The sequence below is a fragment of the Mobula birostris genome, chromosome 10 (genome assembly GCF_030028105.1).
Source record: "Mobula birostris isolate sMobBir1 chromosome 10, sMobBir1.hap1, whole genome shotgun sequence".
Classification (NCBI taxonomy): Eukaryota; Metazoa; Chordata; class Chondrichthyes; order Myliobatiformes; family Myliobatidae; genus Mobula; species Mobula birostris.
In genome coordinates, this window is record NC_092379.1 from 40,467,866 (window position 1) to 40,484,760 (window position 16,895).

Below are 16,895 nucleotides of genomic sequence, written 5' to 3' on the forward strand. Positions count from 1 at the left end.
ATCTTTGAATCATCAATGGGGATGGGAGAGGTTCTAGAGGATTGGAGGGTTGCCGATATTGTTCCTTTATTCAAGAAAGGGAGTAGAGATAGCCCTGGAAGTTATAGACCAAAGAGTCCTACCTCAGTAAGTTGATGGAGAAGATCCTGAGAGGCAGGATTTATGAACATTTGGAGAGGTATAACATGATTAGGAATAGTCAGTATGGCTTTGTCAAGGGCAGGTCGTGCTTTACAAGCCTGATTTAATTTTTTGAGGATGTGACTAAACACAATGATGAAGGAAGAGCAGTAGACGTAGTGTATATGGATTTCAGCAAGGCATTTAATAAGGTACCCCATGCAAGGCTTATTCAGAAAGTAAGGAGGCATGGAATCCAAGGGGACATTGTTTTGTGGATCAGAACTGGCTTGCCACAGAAGGCAAAGAGTGGTTGTAGGCAGGTCATATTCTGCATGGAGGTCGGCCTCAGTTATGTTCTGGGACCCTTACTCTTCGTGATTTTTATAAATGACCTGGATGAGGAAGTGGAAGTGGAGGGATGGCTTAGTAAGTTTGCTGAGACACAAAGGTTGGAGGTGTTGTGGGTAGTGTAGAGGGCTGTCAGAGGTTAGAGCGGGACATTGATAGAATGCAAAACTGGACTGAGAAGTGGCAGACGGAATTCAACCCAGATAAGTGTGAAGTGGTTCATTTTGGTAGGTCAAATATGATGGCAGAATATAGTATTAAAGGTAAAACTCTTGGCAGTGTGGAAGATTAGAGGGATCTTGGGGTCCGAGTCCATAGGACGCTCAAAGCTGCTGCGCAGGTTGACTCTGTGGTTAAGAAGGCATACGCTGTATTGGCCTTCATCAACCATGGAACTGAATTTAGAAGCCGAGAGGTAATGTTGCAGCTATATAGGACCCTGGTCAGACCCCACTTGTAGTACTGTGGTCGCCTCACTACAAGAAGAATGTGGAAGCCATAGACAGGGTGCAGAGGAGATTTACAAGGATGTTGCCTGGATTGGGGAGCATGACTTATGAGAATGGGTTGAGTGAACTCGGCCTTTTCTCCTTGGAACGATGGAGGATGAGAGGTTACCTGATACAGGTGTGTAAGATGATGAGAGGCATTGATCATGTGGATAGTCAGAGCCTTTTTCCCAGGTCTGAAATGGTTGCCACAAGAGGACACAGGTTTAAGGTGCTGGGGAGTAGGTACAGAGGAAATGTCAGGGGTAAGTTTTTTACTCAGAGAGTGGTGAGTGTGTGGAATGGGCTACCGGCATCGGTGGTGGAGCCAGATATGATAGAGTCTTTTAAGAGACTTTTGGATAAGTACATGGAGCTTAGCAAAATAGGTGGCTACAGGTAAGCCGAGTAATTTCTAAGGTAGGGACATGTTCGGCACAACCTTGCGGGCTGAAGGGCCTGTATTGTGCTGTGGTTTTCTATGTTTCAATGCAAGTTTTTTTTATGCAGAGAGTGGTGAGTGTGTGGGATGGGCTGCCAGAGGCGGCGGTGGAGGCGGAAACGATCAGGTCTTTGAAGAGACTCCTGAATGGATACATGGAGCTTAGAAAAATAGAGGGCTATAGGTAAGCAGAGTAATTTCTAAGGTAAGGACATGTTCGGCACAGCTTTGTGGGCCGAAGGGCCTGTATTGTGCTGTAGGTTTTCTTTGTTTCTATGAGTCTCCTCTGCCATTCCATCATGGCTGATTTATTTTTCCTCCCAACCCCATTCTTCTGCCTCCTCCCATATCTTTTCACGCCCTTAACAAATCAAGAATCTATCAACCTCCACTTTAGATATACTCAATGACTTGGCCTCCAAAGCCGTCTGTGACAATGAATTCCACCGATTCAGTACCCTCTGGCTAAAGAAATTCCTCCTCACTTCTGCTGTAAAGGGACGTCCTTCTATTCTGAGGCTGTGCCCTCTGGCCCCAGACTCTTGCGCTATTGGAAACCGCCTCTGTGCGTCCCTTTTATCCATACCTTTGCTCGAGCACTTTGGGAGGGTTTAAGCTGGTGAGGCAGCAGGGCTGGGACACAGGATACTAGTGTAGCAGGTGTTAACTCAGAATTCTATGTCAAACTCACTGAACAGGCAGGTCCGGTAAGCAGAGAAGGCAGAAATAAGTGGGAAAGCACGAGAGGGCTGGGAGGTTTAACCACATGTTTCCGAACATAGAAATTCACAGCACATTACAAGCCCTTCGGCCCACAATGTTGTGCCGACCAGGTAACCTACTCTAGAAACTGCTTAGAATTTCCCTAGCGCAGCAGTCCCCAACCACCGTGCTGCGGACCAGTACCAAGCCACAAAGCATGTGCTACCGGGCCGCGAGGAAACGACATGATTTGGCGATAGGAGTCGCTGCACCTTTCCTCATTCCCTCTCACCCACTGTTCAGCTTGAACACACGCGAGGTCATTACTCGCACATCATCCATGTCAGCATGGGAATAAGATCAGCTCCTCGAGCTTGCAAATGACGGCGGGCTGAAAAGTATGTTTGACATAACATCTCTGGCGACATTCTGGATCAAAGTCAAGGCTAAATATCCTGAGATAGCCATGAAAGCACTGAAAACGGTGCTTCCATTTCCAACATATCTCTGCAATGAATGCAACGAAAACTAAATTGCGGAAAAGACTGGACATAAGGAACCCCCTTCGAGTATCGCTGACTCCCATCAGCCCGTGATAGGACCGTCTTGTTGCAGGGAAACAAGCCCAGGGCTCCCACTGAATCAGCGATATTGGTGTGTTGCAATGATTTTATATGCTCATGCGGGGAAAATACGTGCTGTGTGTTTAATATCCAAATGTTACTTAAAATATTATGATGCTATTGATTTATAAGTGACTTGTAGAACCATACAACAATTACAGCACGGAAACAGGCCATCTCGGCCCTTCTAGTCCGTGCCGAACTCCACTCTCACCTAGTCCCACCGACCTGCACTCAGCCCATAACCCTCCATTCCTTTCCTGTCCATATACCTATCCAGTTTTTCTTTAAATATTTTCTTTTTCTTCCTTCTTGTCATAGGAAGCATGGAGAAGATCTAGAGGGGACACAGGGGAGACTTGCCAGGAGGCTGCCTGCATTAGAGAGCGTGTCTTATGAGGAAAGGTTGAGTGAGTTGGGGCTTTTTCTGTTTGGGGTGAAGGAGGATGAGAAGTGTGGATAGAGTGGACAGCCAGAGACTTTTTCCCAAGGCAGAAATGGCCAATACCAGAGGCATAATTTTGAGATGATTGGAGGAAGGTACAGAGGTAAGATTTTTGTTTCACACACACAGAGTGGGTGGGTGTGTGGAATGCCCCGCCAGGCGTGATGGTAGAGGCAGATGCATTAGGGGCATTTGACAAATTCTTAGATAGGCACACAGATGATAGAAAAATGGAGGGCTATGTAGGAGGGAACGGTTAGATTGATCTCAGAGTAGGTTAAAAGATCAGCACAGCACTTTAACACAGTGCTTTAACGTTCTATGTTCTAGGTACAATTGCTCTGCCTAGTTTGCCAACTAACCAATTCACCATCATTAGCACTAACACTGCAAGACAAAGCTCACATTTTTATGTCATCTTCTAAACTTCTAGCCACATCCAAATCATTTGCAGGAGAGTTCCAGCACAGATTCCTGTGGTACGCCACGGGGTAATCACAAAAGCTGATCAGCAAATCAACTTTGAACCCAATTTGTGAAGTTACTTCGGATCCCTCGGTCTCTTGCTCATTTGGGGATTTTGTCAAAATATTTACCGAAGTCCCTGTAGACAACACCAACTGCATGAGAACACCCGTAACTCCAAGAAACTCAAACTGGCCAACAGAATCGCCACTTGCACGCTGACCATTTCTGATGAAGCTCTGCCCAAGTGCAGCTGAATCCCGTCCCTCGAGACTTTTTACAACACCCTTTCTACCACTGATGTTAGATTCACAGCTCTGTAGTTACCAGTTGCTGCCTTCGTCGAAGAACGGCACTGTACTGCTGGGATCCAGTTACCTGGCACCTGTTCTGTGACAATTTAGGATTTTAAACAACCAGGATCCTTGAACACACACAAAATGCTGGAGGAACTCTGCAGGCCAGGCAGCATCGGTGGAAAAGAGTACAGTCGACATTTCCAGCCGAGACCTTTCGGCAGGAGTGGAGAAAAAAGATGAGTAGATTTAAAAGTTGTGGGGGGGGGGGGGTGGAAGGTGAGTGGAGAAAGAAATACAAGGTGCTGGGTGAAACCAGGAGGGGGGAGGGATGAATTAAAGAGCTGAGCAGATATCACAGAGTGAGAGAAGGTTTCACTGACTCCCGTCGAAGGGAAGCAGAGATCACGGAGGGGGAGCAATGAGAGAGGGTTTCACTAAACTCTCAAAGAGACCTTGGGAGCTCAGCTGTTCCTTCCCATAACAGCCAAGGATACATTTCATCAGGCCTTGGAAACATATCCATATCCAACCCCACTAAAGACTCCTAATAACTCGGTTTCTTGCCCTGCTCGAGTTTTCCAGCCACATCCTTCTCTCACTCTGTTTCTCACGAAGTTTTCCTGGATCCCCCCTCCTTTGGGCCATTCCCTTTGAAATCGTTCCTGCTGATATCAGAGAAGTTGAGGTTCTGTACTGCTATAACCTGATAACTCGCACAACTGTGCTTTGCCTTTCTCCTTCGTATCCAAGACATCTTTGAGGAGCGATGCCTCAAAAAGGCGGCATCCATGGTGAAGGACCCCTGCCACCCAGGACATGCCCTCTTCTCACTGCTACCCTCAGGAAGGAGGCACAGAAGCCTGAAAGCACACACTCAGCGATTCCAGAACAGTCTCTTCCCCTCTGCCATTTCTGAATGGACACTGAACCCATGCTCTACTTCACTATTTTTTATTTCTGTTTCCGCACTATTATTTTATATATTTACTGTAATTCACAGTTTTCTCTGTTATTATGTGTTGCACTGTGCTGCTGCCACAAAGACAGCAAATTTCACGACATTATGCCGGTGACGTTAAACCTGATTCTGATATCCTTGCTCCTGTACCTCATGCTGAATACTGGGAGAGCTGTCACATGTGACCACTCCTAGGGACTACCTGTACACTGTTACTTGAAGCTCTTTTTGCATATTCCTCCAAGGAATGTGTGGGCATCACAGGTTGAAGTGGTATTTAATTCCTTTGTGGTGGGCTGCAGCCCTTGAGGTGTGGGTGCACCCACAATGCAGTTAGGGTGGGTGATCCAGGGTTCTGACCCAGTCAGAGTCAATGCCCTGGTTCAGATTTTTACTGCTATGCTGTAGGCATTTCATTTTAGCAGTTCTGTAAGAGCAATCTGTTCTGCTTTCAGCCTGTTTGGGTCTGAGCTCAGGAATGAGGTGTCATCCAATCAGGATGGTAGAATTGGGAGAAGGTGCTAGAGATTACTGGGCAGAGAGGTCTTTGTTTGGCCGGAGCTGGGAGAAGACAGGAGAAAAGATGGTGGACGATGAGGGTGCTTTCTGCAGATGAATGGCTTCAAGGAGGAAGGACCAATAATCCTGTGGGAAAGCCTCTTTGTTCAAGATGGATTTCCAGTGACCTTCGGAAGGTGTTGTGTGCTTTCACGCAGGCCGAGGGAGGGTCCAGTGCGCGATATACAGAGAAGTTCAAGATTTGAACTCCACTGTGCACTTGTGACTTTTTAAGTAGAATGGGCCCTTCTTGTTTTTTCTCTCTTTCTTTCCTTTAATAACTGTTTGCTTAAGTTAACATTCTTAAATATACTCCTGAATAATTCTATGCAGTGTACAATCTGTTATTTTCTGCTGACAGGCGATTGCCAGGGGCAGTAAATCACACAGCATTCACACAAACCGGGGTTTGGGTAGGCGAGACATCCCAACCTCACGGATTTTGCGGGACCAAAGTCACATACACCTTAGATGTACGAAGCCTGAAGTTTCTCCCCACGGAGTCCGGTGGCTGTTTGCGAGGGGTTAAAAGGCTGCATTTCCAGAGACGCCCAGTGAAAAGGGGGTTTCAGAAGTAATGGCAATATATTTCCAAGTCCGGTTGGTGTGCAGCTTGCAGGTAATATTCCAATGTTTTGCTGTTCTTGGCTGTTTACATCAAGTTCAAGTTTAATTGTCATTCATGAATACCCATGAATACATCCAAACGAAACAGTGTTCTTTCAGGGTCAAGGTACAAAACAGTACCAACAGTCATACACAGCACGTGGCACATATAGCAGTAAAATATAGTCACACAACAAATATAGTCCAAGTCCCTGAGTCCATGAATGTTGCAGCAGTCTGTAGTCGAACACATACATCCTGCCTTCTGCCAAGCAAACACTTTGGGGGAGAGGGACATCACCAACGTTAGCTTAAACGCTGCGCTACACCACCTCCAGTGCCAGCTCTTGATGCCTCTCTCCTGGGTGGCTGCAAACAGGCGGCCCCATGGCTTGAGGCCACATCCGCTCACCCTGCAGGGGTGTCAGTCACCGCTGCTGCCAGCCCCTGTAGTCCGCAATAAATCAGAAGACCAGACTTGCAGCATTACACATTAACAATGCTCAACAGGGTTTTGCAATCACAAGAAAAGAGACTAAGACAATTGCTCGCTGCCAGTCTGCACGCCAACCACATTGCTGACTCTCTGACGCAGGGAGCAGAACGATCTGCCCCAAGTCCAGCTTCTTCAGTTTCTACGCCGTTGGGGTAGGCCGCAGCACTCTTTAAGTGCTTAACTTCCAGCAGGGTCTTGAGATTGTAAAGAAATAAACAAAAGATAGTAACACGTTTGGCTGGCCCCGTAGAACCCGCCGCGCCCCAGCACACTGCCATCTTACCGGAAGTTCACCAGTAGAGGCTTGTGGATCAGTGAGGTGTGTCCCAGAATGTCCTCCTCCTCGATATTTCAGTAATAAATCAATATTACGGTGCCACGCCCACCACACCATTCACTGAGTGAATCGTTCAGCCATTCAACCCTCTCTATGACAGTAACAATATCACCCTCCTGTGAGCTCATTTGCTTTACTAGTAATGTTGCTTACACCAAAATAAATATAATCTTGCATTTCTTATCAGACTGAGGTTTGCTCTCCTTACTGGGCTTGCTTTGTTTCCCTTTGATATTTAACTCCACTGCCACCTCAACTGTAAATGTGGCCTGTGGCCCATCCCTATGAGTTTGAATCCCAGCGAGCACTCCCGCAGGCTGTTAGCCCTGTTTTGGTCCAGCCCGCGCAGGCATATCGTTCTGAGGTGTTCCTGCTGATCCAGAGGTCTAAATTTCAAAGTACATTGCTACCAAAGTATGAACTCCATATACAAGCAGGAGATTCGTCTTCTTGCAGGCAGCCATAAAGCAAAGAAACACAAGAGAATCCATGGAAAAAGAAAGAATCCTACACAGCAAAGACCGTCAGACACGCAATGTGCCCCAAAAGAACAAATCGGGCAAACAAGAATCAAAAAATAGTAAACCAGTAAGAAACAGAACATGAACCGCAGGGTCGCCGAAATTAGGCCCACAGGCAGGGAGCCAGTTCAGATCAGTAGATGGCTGCAGGCCACAGCAAGGGAGTCAGTTCTGTGCTGAGAGAAGTGAAACCAGTCCAGGGGCCCAATGGTTGCAGTCCACAGCCAAGGAGCCAGTTCAGCATTTTATCTGAGCCAGGGTGTCAATGGTCGCAGGGCACAGCCAGCAAGTCAATTCAGTGCGGAGACAAGTGCTGACAGTGACAGTCGGTTCACTGCTGAGGTGTGTAAAGCCTCACAGAGAAGTTAGTCTTTCCCCCTGCGACTCTTTAAACTTTTTAACCTGGCTCGTTGTTGAAATCGACTGAACACCACTTCATTTTCCCCTCTCAGGCCACTCTCATCCAACCTGAAGTCCACTCCCAGCAATGGCCGCGGCCGCTGCACCTGCATTCTTGAGAGTCCAGCTTGCCAAATCCTTGAGGATACCGCAAAAACGCCAGGTCGTGCAGACCTCTTGACACCCTCCAGAACCTATCAAGCTCCACTTTAAATACACCCAATTACTTGGCCTCCCATCGCCGCCTGTGGCGATGAATTCTGTAGACTCACCACGCTTCGGCTAAAGAAATTCTTCATCTCCGTTCTAAAGGGATATCCCTCTGTTCCAAAGGCTGTGCCCTCCAGTCCGAGACTCACCCACTTTAGAAACATCCATTTTATCTGGGCATTTCAACTGAATCTCTCCATCACCTTGTCCAAACTCCAGCAAAGCCCAGGCCCATCAAATAAATCCAGGGAAAGAAGTTAATTCCGCAACTGGAATGACTGTGGGGGCCTTTAAGTACACTTGTAAATTGAAACTAGTTGCGTCAAAAAACTTACAATTCCCTCAGCCAGATAATGTATAATGTCCATTTCAAGGTACTCAGATCTCTAAGCAAAAGACAGAGCCATAGTCCACTACAGCACGGAAACAGACCCTTGTGAAATAAAACTTGAAAGCTGTAAGCCATCTGGTGGGTCAACAGGTCATTAAATCAGTTGTCCTTCAGCTAACACCATCAGTCCATTTCCACAGGGACGGTTAGGAACTCTGCTCCACGAAATCATAAAAAGTCTCACCCTCAACTCAATTTTTACTCCAGACACCTTGCAGATTAAACACAAAACACCACTACACCTCAGCAAATAACGCAAGCACAGAAGCTCGTATCAAGCAGATGTCAATATTGGAAGGAGCAGCTTTGGCAAAGTGTTAATTGATTTTTTGCAGAATCTAAACATTCACAAAGAATATATTAAAAGAACATTTTAAACAAATCCATATTATTTTTGTTAAATTCTTTATTCTTTAGTGTGTGTTCTAACTGTACGTTTTATTCATGAAATATTTTAGCAGCTTGTGAAGTGTAATGGAAGTATTGTCAAAGTTATACTCAGGTTATGCAGAACAGAGTGGTCATTCTGCAATGGTAGTCGGAGTCACTAGCCATGGGCAAATACATTGTCAAAGCTATACTCACGTTAATGCAGAAGAGGGTGGTCATTCTGTGAAGGTAGTTGGGGTCACTGGCCTTGGGCAAGTACATTGTCAAAGCTATACTCACGTTAATGCAGAACAGGGTGGTCATTCTGTGATGGTAGTTGGGGTCACTGGCCATGGGCAAGTACATTGTCAAAGCTATACTCACGTTAATGCAGAACAGGGTGGTCATTCTGTGATGGTAGTTGGGGTCACTGGCCATGGGCAAGTACATTTTCAAAGCTATACTCACGTTAATGCAGAACAGGGTGGTCATTCTGTGATGGTAGTTGGGGTCACTGGCCATTGCAAGTACATTGTCAAAGCTATACTCACGTTAATGCAGAACAGGGTGGTCATTCTGTGAAGGTAGTTGGGGTCACTGGCCATGGGCAAGTACATTGTCAAAGCTATACTCACGTTAATGCAGAAGAGGGTGGTCATTCTGTGATGGTAGTTGGGGTCACTGGCCATGGGCAAGTACATTGTCAAAGCTATATTCACGTTAATGCAGAACAGGGTGGTCATTCTGTGAAGGTAGTTGGGGTCACTGGCCATGGGCAAGTACATTGTCAAAGCTATACTCACGTTAATGCAGAAGAGGGTGGTCATTCTGTGATGGTAGTTGGGGTCACTGGCCATGGCAAGTACTTTCGGCACAATGGTGGATTCTGCCCAGTCTTTGCCAAACTTCTCCACCAACTTGGTCAAGTTGTTGGTCGCGGCCTCGCGAATGGCGTACACTGCAAGACAGCATTGACAGGTCAAGAAATGATCTGATCGCTGTTACTACTTGATTTTCAAATATGTACCTTGCTGATAAAATACAAAGTTCCGAAATGAAATGCTCGTACCATCTTCTTCAAAGTGTCAACCTGTTCCATACCAAGTTACACACAGTGGAGGAAATTATGCACTTGGAAAGTAGCATTTTAATATACTTATTTATCATTGATTATTTATTGAGATACAGCGTGGAACAGGCCCTTCTTGCCCTGCGAGCCACCCCCGATTAACCCTAGCCTAATTACAGGACAATTTACAATGTCCAGTTAACCTACCAACCAGTAGGTCTCTGGGAGGAAACAGGAGCACCCGGAGGAAACCCACGCAGTCAAGCTGAGAACGTATAAACTCCTCACAGGTGGCAGTGGGAATCGAACCCAATTGCAAAGTGTTGCGCTAACCAGACGCCACTGTGTTGCCCCATTAGATACTTAAAAAATACTTCGAATAGATTACCATTATTTATTACTTAGTAGTCTGATTGGTCATTGTAAACTGTCCTGTGATGAGGCGAGGGTTAAATCGGCCGGTTGCTGGGCAGTGCGTCTTGTTGGGCCCGTTCCATGCTATTCTCGAATAATTAAATAAATAAACGTATCGGTCAAAGTCAAGTCTGTTTCTTGTTGCCATGTGTACAAGAGTACGACAAGATTGCTTGCAGCAGTAATAACTGGGGGGGAGGGGGGCGCCGGTGTTTGAACTATGATGGTATTGGACATTGGGCAGGAACCTGGGAGTAAAAACTGGGATGAACACACTCAGAAACACACAATTGAAATGTGGAAGTCGTTTTGGGCTTCACTTGGATGAGGCTCTGCAGAGTTTTGTCCCACTGAGACAGGGAAAGAACAGAAGGGTGAAGGAGCCATGCTTGACAAGAGATGTGCAACAGCTAGTCTAGAAGCGTAGGATGCAAAGATCAGCCTGGGCTCCAGAGGGTTACAATGTGGCCAGGGAGGGAGTGAAGAATGGACTTCGGAGAACTAGGAGGGGCCACGAGAAGGACTTGGCGAGTTGGATTCAGAAGAACAAACTTGAAGAACAGGAGGATGGCCAGAGTGAGAGTCTGGGCCGGCCAGAGCTAAAAGAGGCAAAATGTTTGGAGTCAGTGGACTTTGGGGGAGATCCGCAATGAATACTTTTCTTTAGTAATCACCAGTGAGAGGGACCTTGATGCTTGCGAGAGCAGTGATATGCTGCAACATGTTGACATTGAGAAAGAGGATGTTCTGGAATTTTGAAAAGCCCTAGGATAGATAAGTCCCCGGGGCCAGATGTGATATACCCCAGGGTTACTACGGGAAGCAAGGGAAGAGATTGCTGCACCTTTAGTGACGATCTGGGCATCCTCACTGGCCAGCCCTCACCGGAGGAAGTACCAGATGATTGGAAGTTGGCAAATGTTATTTTCTTGTTCAGGAAAGAGAGTAGGGATGACCCTGGGAATTATAGACCAGTCAGTTTTACTTCACCAGTGGGCAAATTACAGGAGAAGATTCCTACAGACAGGATTTACAAGAAGCATAGTCTGATTCCGGAGAGTCAGCATGGCTTTGTGAGGGGCATGTCGTGTCTTGAGCCTGACCCAATCCTTTGAGGATGTGACAAAGCACGATGAAGGATTTTTGGTTAGACACCTGGTAGGGTCACTCAGCATCATGGAAGCACCAGTAAGATGACATGGACAACTTTGAAGGACTTTCGTTCAACAAAAGTAACGATTCATCAAGGCTATACTCACCGCGATCCACCAGCCACGTCATGCACAAGGAGTTCAACTTCTCATCAAAAAACTCCACTCCCTAAACAGGTTTTGACAAAAGAAAGAATGTTGATAAAATAACCCCTTGAATTTCTAGTAGAACATGCCAACTTGCCACATTTGCATTCTAGCCGTCTTCACCTTTCGCTACTTACCAGTACAGTTTGCTAACTCCTTTGAGCCAATGGTGAAGGGGTCACACAAGAAAGACTGGCAACGTGCTCTAATAAACTGCACAAAACTGGATTGTGCCGTGGCAGAAGGCTACACAGAAGATACCCTATCTAAGGTACTTGCATCTAGTATTTTGACTATCCTTAATTAATTTCTTTGTGTCAATACCAGGACTATGATCCATGAAAAATAGGAAAAATCTTAAAAGTGTCCGATGGTTTAATGCAGACAGTAAGAACGTTACTAACCACTATCGGTGGCGTAGCAGTTGGCGTGACACTATTACAGCTTGGGAATTCTGATGTCACCTGTAAGGAGCCAGTAAATTTTCCCTGCGGAACGCGCGGGTTTCCTCTCACAATCCAAAGACGCACCAGTTGGGAGGTTAATTCATCACTGTTACCTGTCCCTGTTTAGGCTAGGGTTGGATCAGAGATTGCTGGGCAGCACGGTTCAAAGGGCGGGAAGGGCCTTATTCCTCAGTGTACCTTTAAATAAATAACCCAGTGAATCCTATGCTACCACATCCACAGCAGGATGTTATTTCAACTTCAGGATTTAAACGTAATTATGCATGTGCTGGATTATTTAGATTACAGATCCCACACTCCTGACCCGCACAGTATCTCTCTTCGACATGACAGTGCACCATTCTACATTCACGTCTCCTATGTGGTTAATACATTCCACTTTCTACATTCAGTCACTGGGAACAAGTTAGCCTTTGCATAATTCTCAGGTTACTTTGCTTCATATCCAGCACAGCTAATAATTCCCAGGGTAACCACGTGGCTGAGTAGTCCAACCACAAGCTCTGCCCGTGACTCTGACTCAGACCTTGACAACTCTTTACCATAGAAAGTACAGCACAGAAACAGGCCCTTTGGGCCTTCTTGGATGTGCCAAACCATTTTCTGCCTAGTCCCACTGACCTGCACAAGGACCATATCCCTCCATACACCTCCCATCCATGTATCTGTCCAATTTATTCTTAAATATTAAAAAAGAACCCATATTTACCACCTCGTCTGGCAGCTCATTCCATACTCTCACCACTGTCTGTGTGAAGAAGCCCCCACCAATGTTCCCTTTAAACATTACCCCCCCTCACCTTTAACCCATGTCCTCTGGTTTTTTTCTCCCCTTGCCTCAGTGGAAAAAGCCTGCTTGCATTCACTCTATCTATACCCATCATAATTTTATATACCTCTATCAAATCTCCCCTCGTTCTTCTACGCTCCAGGGAATAGTCCTAACCTATTCAACCTTTCTCTGTAACTGAGTTTCTCAAGTCCTGGCAACATCCTTGTAAACCTTCTCTGCACTCTTTCAACCTTATTTATATCCTTCCTGTAATTTGGTGACCAAAACTGAACACAATATTCCAGATTCGGCCTCACCAATGCCTTATACAACCTCATCATAACATTCCAGCTCTTAATAATTTGATTAATAAAGGCCAATGTACCAAAAGCTCTCTTTACGACCCTATCTACCTGTGACACTACCTTTAGGGAATTTTCTATCTGTATTCCCAGATCCCTCTGTTCCACTGCACTCCTCAGTGCCTTACTATTAACCCTGTATGTTCTACCTTGGTTTGTCCTTCCAACATGCAATACCTCACACTTGTCTGTATTAAACTCCATCTGCCATTTTTCAGCCCATTTTTCCAGCTGGTCCAAGTCCCTCTGCAGGCTCTGGAAACCTTCCTCACTGTCTACTACACCTCCAATCTTTGTGTCATCAGCAAATTTGCTGATCCAATTTACCACATTATCATCCAGATCATTGATATAGATGACAAATAACAATGGACCCAGCACTGATCCCTGTGGCACACCACTAGTCACAGGCCTCCACTCAGAGAAGCTATTCTCTACTACCACTCTTTGGCTTCTTCCATTGAGCCAATGTCTAATCCAATTTACCACCTCTCCATGTATACCTAGCGACTAAATTTTCCTAACTAACCTCCCATGCGGGACCTTGTCAAAGGCCTTACTGAGTTCCATGTAGACAATATCCAATGCCTTCCCTTCAACCACTTTCCTGGTAACCTCCTCGAAAAACTCTTTAACCACAAAGGTGTAAATATTCACTAAATAGTTTTATGATTAACCATAAAGCATGGGAACACAGCACAACAGGAACATTGTGAGTTTCTAGCTCAGAAAATCTACTTTGTGTTTGCACACCGAAACTGAGAGCAATTTGCTTCTTAAAACCGAATACATACTAAATCGGTATGATACAGGAGAGCTTAAGTAAGCTACAGAGAGTTATAAAATTAGTCAGCTCCATCGTGTGCTCCAGCCTCCATATTATCCAGGACATCTTCAAGGAGCGGTGCCTCAAAAAGACAGTGTCCATCATTAAGGGCCCCACCAGCCTCTTCTCATTGCTACTACCAGAAAGGAGGGACAATTTGTCTGAAGACACACTCACTGATTCAGGAACAGCTTCCTCCCCTTTGCCATACGATTTTTGAGTGGACACCGTACCCATGAACACTACCTCACTACTCCTGCTAGTTACCGACACAGAGGAGGAATCTACAACAACCAGTTTACAACCAGCACGTCTTTGGGATGGAGGAGGAAATCGGAGCACCTGGCAGAAACAGAGATGAGGAGTGATTTCTTCAGCCAGAGGGTGGTGAATCTGTGGAATTTTTTTCCATGAACAACCGTGGAAGCCAAGATATTGGGTATAATTAAAATGGAGGCTGACAGGCTCTTCATTAATCAGGGTGTGAAAGGATATGTGGAGAAGGCAGGAGAATAGGGTTGAGAGGGATCACAAATCAGCCATGGTGGAATGTTGGAGCAGACTCAATGGGCTGAATGGACTAATTCTGCTCTCAAGGTCATTTGCTTCCAAACAATTGGTTTATTGATCATTACAGAATATCTCTCTGGTGCTTCCCTCTCCCTTCCCCTTTTCCCAATCAAAGATTCAAAGGTTCACTTATTTGTTTTCAAACATCTCTTTATTGCTTTTACAGAATGAAAAGTAAACACATTCGATCATCCATAGGTTTGAAAGTGCAACAAGGTTAAAGAAAAAGGGAAAAATAAAATACATCAGAAATAAAAGGAAAAACAACGCACAAAAAAAGCAAACACCCGGCCATTAAAAACAAGCTGTCAATTCAATTTGTTACTTTCATCATCCCAAATATTGTTCTCCAGAAACTTGTAGAAAATATCCCAAATTTCCCGACATTTGCCAAGTTTGTTTTTCTGTGATGTAGTTGATCTTTTCTAGAGCAAGATACGAAGTCACTCCTTTCAGCCATTGTGAAAGTCCACTGGTTGTGGGTTTCTTCCATGAATAGGCTATGCAACGTCTGGCTTTCAAAAAACAAATATTAAGCAGAGACCTTGCACTTTTGGAGGTTACAAAGTCCTTTGGATAAATGTTCAGAATACATAATTTAGGATCAAGGAGCACCTTTTTTCCAATAATCTGACTAATCAAATCCAGCACCTTCTTCCAGAAGCAGATTATCTGGGGGCACTCGCACATACAATGGAACAGAGACCCCTTTTAGTGATTACATTTAAAGCATGTTTCTGGAATGTTGGGGTTCAAGTGACGAAACCTGACTGGAGTAATGTGCTGTCTGGTTATCCGCTTAGAATGAGTATTCACTGACTGGGTTTGAACGAAGGAACAAGCTTCTGACCACTCTTTTTCTGACAGATTCTCATGCAAATCAGTTCTCCATGCTTGTAGCATGTTGTTTGATGACTCTTTGCATTTACTTGCAAACAATTTGTATGTAGCCCCCTGGTAAGCCTCAGACTCGCTCAGCTCGCTTTCGTCTAGGGGGAGCAGCCTTCAGCCCCGCCAAACGGGGAGATCAGGTCTGTGTGGATGCTGTGTGATGTACCCCACACCGCCAATTAACCGACAGTACGCCATATGCCATTAAATGATTACACTTTATAAGTATTTCTTGGTGATGGGTTAGTAGAAACAAATAGAATAAAGGTGCCAAGTCAGTAACTATCAGTTCGGTGCACACTCGTTGGAGCTCTTACAGAACCGGGTCCCCCTTCCTCCAATCAATGTCCTCTGAACTCCGCCAACCCACGAATGGGACCACCCTCGGTGATCCACCAAACACTCCACACGAGTCTGTCCTCGCCTCCTATCCTCGCTGAAGACCCTGGGCCTCGGACTCCCGCTCGGGGTCCGTGCCGTTGCCCAGCTTACGGCATCTCTCTCCTCGTGTCTCCTCTCTCTGTCCCCATCACGCCTTCTGCCCAAAGCCCACGAAAAAGAATAGCTTACAGACACACAAGAAAGAATACCATCTATCCCAATTGGTTAGCAAATGAATACAATTCCTGTATCAGTAATTATAACCCAAACAAGTTGCTATAGAGAACCACTGTCTCAGCAGTTAATAGTACAGAGAAGCCATTTTATTAGCCTTAGCAAGTAACATAAAAGAAGAAACCCTTACATGTATAATTCAGACACTTGTCCCCTAGCTTCAGATAATTTCAGAGTGATGTCTTCTAGGGTAAATAAAGGAGGGAGCTTCAAACTGTAACTTTGCCTGGACATAATAAACCTTTGCAACTAAAGGCATTTAAAAAAGTGTTTTGTTGGAATTCCATATGTGGCCTTGAGTTCTTCAAAAGACATAAATGAATTGCCATTATAAAGATCAGACACCTTAGCTATGCCTCGGGGCGGCCAAGTTTTAAAACTAGGATCCGCTCTGCCGGGCTGGAGCTATCATTACCAAAGATAGGAGTAAACTGGGATAACTGTGATGTCTCACCCATTTCCGCAAGAGCATCGTGCCAAATCATTATTGTATTTTTTAAGAAAGGGATTTTAGATTGTGTGACCAGGTTTTTCTTATTTGCTGAATACATATATAGTTCTAGAGGGATATTGATCAACTGGGATTCCATTGAGACCCAAGGAGGGGAGTGATCCTTAACAAAATAAAACATTCCTGCTCTAATTTGGGCCGCCCAGAAATACCATATAAGATTTGGTAGCTGTAAGCCACCTCTATCATACGGCAGATATAACAGGGAAAGCCTGAGTCTTGGACATCTATTATTCCAGATGAAATTAGAAAAACATTTCTTTAATAAATAAAAGAAAGAGTAAATAAGTACATAGGGATTGGATAATTATGTCTGCGGG

The 16,895-nt window shown here is 45.2% G+C and overlaps 1 protein-coding gene across 1 annotated transcript in view; it reads right to left on the minus strand.

Moving 5' to 3' along the window:
- The window catches only part of LOC140203614 (serine/threonine-protein phosphatase 2A 65 kDa regulatory subunit A beta isoform-like), an 88,712-nt gene that overhangs the window by 12,185 nt on the left and 59,632 nt on the right, over positions 1 to 16,895 (minus strand). Inside the window, exons 13-14 of the mRNA XM_072269662.1 lie at positions 11,523 to 11,583; positions 9,584 to 9,738 (exon numbers count right to left, since the gene is read on the minus strand). Of these exons, the coding sequence (XP_072125763.1) occupies positions 9,584 to 9,738; positions 11,523 to 11,583 (216 nt within the window). The remainder of the gene's footprint in view (positions 1 to 9,583; positions 9,739 to 11,522; positions 11,584 to 16,895) is intronic.